This window comes from Alligator sinensis, unplaced genomic scaffold, assembly GCF_000455745.1.
Source record: "Alligator sinensis unplaced genomic scaffold, ASM45574v1 scaffold100_1, whole genome shotgun sequence".
NCBI lineage: Eukaryota > Metazoa > Chordata > Crocodylia > Alligatoridae > Alligator > Alligator sinensis.
In genome coordinates this window covers 173,318-174,924 of record NW_005842193.1, presented here as the reverse complement: position 1 = coordinate 174,924, position 1,607 = coordinate 173,318, and the positions used below count along the sequence as shown (strand labels likewise).

The following is a 1,607-nucleotide window of genomic DNA, read 5'->3' as shown; positions in this document are numbered from 1 at the left end:
TTCTCTCAGATTTTATTTGTCTTTATGCTGCTGTGCCCACACTTTTCTCTTAATAGAATCAGGAGCCTGTTGTTTCAAGATCCCTTCCACCTTCGAGGTCTCAGCAAGTTCCTCCCTATTAGTTAGAATCAAATCTGATCTAACCACTCCCTACTGACTGCCTCCACCTAATGAAAAAAATAGTTTTCCCCAGCATACTTCAAGAACTCATTAACAATTCATGTCCTAAAGCTAGGTCTGTGTTGGCTCAGAGTTGAACTTGGGCCTTCCCATGGAAAGAGAAATCCTACCAGTGTTGACGAGGCAGGAGTTCAAGAGCCTGGAATTAGTCTTTGGTGAGAGACAGCTTAAATGATGCCAAGCACCTTTTAGTTCAATTTACTTTGGACGTGAACTGTTGTTGCTTTATCATTCATGCTAATGATCTACTGCCATCCTCTTAATTTACATTTTGGACCCAATAGTAGTACACTAACATTAAGCATCTGTTAGAGTCTTACAACTGGAGAGCAAAGCAAATAATAGCTCAGTAACCTGGACCTGTGTTTTGTAGGGGATAGAGTACAAAATCGGGAAGTTTCCATTTGCTGCTAACAGCAGAGCAAAGACGAATGCTGATACTGATGGCATGGTGAAGATACTTAGTCAGAAATCAACAGACCGGATGCTGGGTGCACACATTCTTGGCGCAGTGAGTATTGTGGAACATGGAAAACGGAAATACATAACTAGCCTTTCTCTTTGTAAATCTGAAAATAATTAGTTACTAGGTTTTGAGAAGCAGAAGTGCTTTGCCAGTCTTCTGGATTTTACTCTTGGCAGTGTTAATGATGTACTGTCATATTGGCATGAATGAGCAATCCCAAAGGTTTAATTTGATTCTGTGTTTCTTGAATGGATTTGTATTTCAATTGATTGCACAAGTATTTTTAATAAAATGAATCATTGGATGCAGGGGTAGCAGTGGATATAGTCTTCCTGGACTTCCGGAAGGCTTTCGACACTGTCTCTCACCCCGTTCTCATTAGGAAACTGGGGGACCGTGGCATAGACACCCACACAGTCCAATGGGTCACCAACTGGCTAGAGAGCCGCACCCAGAGGGTGGTAGTGGATGGGTCCTTCTTGGCCTGGAAGGACGTGGGCAGTGGGGTCCCGCAGGGCTCGGTCCTCGGGCCCGCCCTGTTCAACATCTTCATCAGTGATTTGGATGAGGGGGTGCAAAGCACCCTGTTCAAATTTGCTGATGATACCAAGATGTGGGGGGATGTGGGCATAATAGAAGGGAGCAACAGGCTACAGTCGGACCTTAACAGGTTACAAGGATGGGCGGAGGAGAACAGGATGGGGTTCAACACAGACAAGTGCAAGGTGATGCACCTGGGGAGGAACAACCGGCACCATACCTACAGGCTGGGGAACTCCCCTCTTGTCAGCATGGAGGTGGAAAAGGATCTTGGAGTCATTATTGACTCCAAGATGAACATGGCTCGGCAGTGTGGGGAGGCGGCTAGGAAGGCCAACTGTACCTTGTCGTGCATCCACAGATGCATTTCAAGCAGGACCAAGGAGGTGATCCTCCCCCTCTGTGCGGCACTGGTCAGGCC

At 46.2% G+C, this 1,607-nt stretch overlaps 1 protein-coding gene across 1 annotated transcript in view; it reads left to right on the top strand.

The window, feature by feature from the left end:
* Positions 1-1,607, top strand: part of DLD (dihydrolipoamide dehydrogenase) — a 57,167-nt gene that overhangs the window by 52,698 nt on the left and 2,862 nt on the right. The window contains exon 12 of the mRNA XM_025207376.1: positions 554-691. Within this exon, the coding sequence (XP_025063161.1) occupies positions 554-691 (138 nt within the window). The remainder of the gene's footprint in view (positions 1-553; positions 692-1,607) is intronic.